Source organism: Pyrgilauda ruficollis, unplaced genomic scaffold (assembly GCF_017590135.1).
Source record: "Pyrgilauda ruficollis isolate IOZ18807 unplaced genomic scaffold, ASM1759013v1 scaffold2105, whole genome shotgun sequence".
Lineage (NCBI taxonomy): Eukaryota > Metazoa > Chordata > Aves > Passeriformes > Passeridae > Pyrgilauda > Pyrgilauda ruficollis.
The window spans coordinates 1-2,966 of NW_024520375.1; the positions used below are offsets into that span (position 1 = coordinate 1).

The 2,966-nt window shown below is 48.5% G+C and overlaps 1 protein-coding gene across 1 annotated transcript; it reads left to right on the forward strand.

The window, feature by feature from the left end:
* Positions 1 to 186: 186 nt before the first annotated feature.
* On the forward strand, positions 187 to 2,510 carry LOC121353907 (the record flags this gene model as incomplete). Its single annotated transcript, XM_041468122.1, has 5 exons — positions 187 to 297; positions 803 to 944; positions 1,767 to 1,870; positions 2,022 to 2,174; positions 2,400 to 2,510. Coding segments are annotated over 5 exons (621 nt in total), but the record flags the coding sequence as incomplete, so codon positions are not given.
* Positions 2,511 to 2,966: the final 456 nt, after the last annotated feature.

The following is a 2,966-nucleotide window of genomic DNA, read 5'->3' on the forward strand; positions in this document are numbered from 1 at the left end:
TCTGGCTGCTCGTACAGCTGGCCCAGGAATGGCCATTGTTTCTTTATTCTGAACATTTCTTTGTTCTGAGTCTGCAATGTGGGGCAGTGAAAGACAACATTAGTCATGGTTTCCATCCCAACTTTATGCCAACATTAATATTTGGAAGGAATGGAATTATGAGTGCTGAATACTTTTCTTTTACAGGGTGTCATTGCAACCAAAGTCACGCAACAGAACACCTGCTACATTTCCATCATGAACAGAAGCGAGATGCCCCTCTTTGATAACCTGGCCCACCTGGCACAAGAGAGCAGGGTAAGATGCCAAAGGTGTAACCGGTTCCTGGCTCTGGGGATCATCAGTCCATTTCTCCATGTGCTTCTTCTTTCTGGGCTGGATCAGGTTGAGTCTTGTGGCAGAGTTTCCTTTTGCTCAACAGTCATGCTGATTAGGAATTTGTTGTAGGAATGCTTATCCAAAATAAAGGGGTAGCATTATTCCCACCCCACTTTCCTGCAAGATGTTGAGCTGTGCAGCTTGGTGGACAATCCCATTCTTTGTGATGCCTTCCAGTACTTTCTTTGTGCTGCCATGTCCCCGCCAGTTCCATTCACCTTGACTCCCTGAGAATGAGCTCTGCCTTTGGAGGTCCATTCAAGACTTGCTAGTGGTCCCACAGGCCCCCCTGGGTATTAAAAGGCGTCCCGAAAAGCAATTGGGAGTCAAACCCCAAGCCCTGAATCATCTTTGCAGAGGAACAGGCCTAGCAGGAACCACCTCTGTGCACTGAGCTTGCTGAATGCTGGTTTTTAATGTTTAGAACCTGATCGGTGGTTTTGGAAGATCTACCAAGAGGATCACCTTTGTCACCAATGGACTGGTCAACAACCTCAACTCCTACGGAATAGACATCACGGCTATGTGCAGCGGACTCACCACCTACATGGCTTACGAAGTTAACAGTGAGTGCAAGCATGGCAATTCTCAGTGTTACTGACCTGGCCTGTTTTCACCTTGGGGCATGTCTGAGGCACAATTGCTGCTCTTCCACCTCAAAACCCAAAGAAACCAAGGGCTGCAGCAGTTGCACAAAGGGTTTGGCAGCTCGGCAGATCGAGACAGGAACAGGGTGGGGTGACAGCCCCCAAAAATGACCCAAACCAAAGCCTTAGAGTACCTCTCCAGCAAGCTTAATGGGGCTCAAATTTGGGGCCAGAATGTTTTTACTCACCTTGCACTGTCCTGGTATACCCAGTCAAGAAGAAGACTTGTCCTAAGAAGTGCTGTCCTTCAGCTTGCTAATGAGTTGGCTCAGGAAGCCACCAAAGCCTTGTGCTTCACAACACTAAGCCAATTTCCTCTGATACCTGGAGGTTTTTCTCTGAGACAATGATCCCATTTCCCAGGGCTAAAATGATGTATACATGGTAGGATTCTTTCAGAACATCACAGCCCATGTGATTGGGCCCATGAACTGGCAGCTGCATCGCCGTGCCATACTCAGCCATTGGGACTCTCAGGACAAAGTGCAACAGAGCCCCGATTTCTGCACAGGACATACCCAAGGGTGTTCAAGAGCAGGTCTTTGTGAGCATTCCAGGCTGAGCCACAGAGCTGGTGCTCACTGGGGACTCCAAGAGAATCTGTGACTTGCACAGCTCAAACATTCCCAGAGCAGCAACTATTCATACCTGGTGTGCTCTGAGCAACACCACCACCCTTCTCTAGAAGGTCAGCCAAGGTCTTAGGCATCAGCTCATGGTGAATTTTCTTTTCTTTTCCAGCTTCCCAAGGACCCCAGTTGAATCTGGGATCATGCATTACCCTCGATGTCCTGAGAGTTGTGGACCTGAAGTACTGCATTGGCAATGGCAGTGTCAATTTCCCGGTGAGAAAACCTTAGCCCTTAGCTTTCTTGAACTAAATGGGGTCCCCAGAGGGCAGCACTTCTTCCACTGTGGCAGGGATTTTTCATAAAAACTACACACATCACTGTCTCCCTACAAAGGCGAAACTTCTTCTTCTCCTTGGCTTTTCAGACTCAGCAGATTCCCAGCGGCATCTTCAACAACACACAAGTCATCATTGGTGGCCAGTCCCAAATTGTGACCATCAACAGGCAATGGCGTGTGGCTGTCATTGAGCAAAGGAACATCACTGGGTCCTGGAAAACCATCTGGAACTACAACACGGTGAGTGGCAGGGACAGGGGCTCCTTCAAAAAGCATCCATGGAGTTTGGTTGTTCCTACAGCTGGTTCAGGGATGGTGGTTGTTCCTTTATTCTGAGTGTTTGGAGTCCACAGTTTCAGAGCATTTACTCTCAGCCCTCGTTATGATTTCCATGTGCCGAATTTATCCCAACATTAAGAGTCGGAAAAAACAGAAATGTGAGTGCTCAATAATTTCATTTCACAGGGTGTCATTGCAACCAAAGTCACTCAACAGAACGCCTGCTACATTTCCATCATGAACAGAAGCGAGATGCCCCTCTTTGATAACCTGGCCCGCCTGGCACAAGAGAGCAGGGTAAGATGCCAAATGTGTTGCAGGTTCCTGGCCCTGGCGATCATCCGCCCAACTTCTTCATGTGCTTCTTCTTTCTGGAGAAGTTCAAGTGGTCACTAGTGGCAGACTTTCCTTTCACTTAACAGAAATGTAGATGAGTATTTTGCTTTAGGAATGCTTTGCCAAAATGAGAAAGGGGCAGCATCATTCCCTCCCCCACTTTCTCTGAGGATGTTGGCCTCTGCAGCTCCCTGGGCAAACCTCTTCTTTGTAGAGCCCTTCAGTGCTTTTGTTGTGCTGCCACTTCCCCTCAAGTTCCCTGCACCTTGAGTCCCTTAGAACAAGCTCTGCCTTTGAAGCTACCTTCAAGGCTTCCCAGTGGTCCCACAGGACATCCAGGGGATTAAAAGGTGTCCCTAAAGACAGGTGGGAATCAAACACAAGTCCAGAGTCCTCCTCCCAGAGCGAGGAATAGCC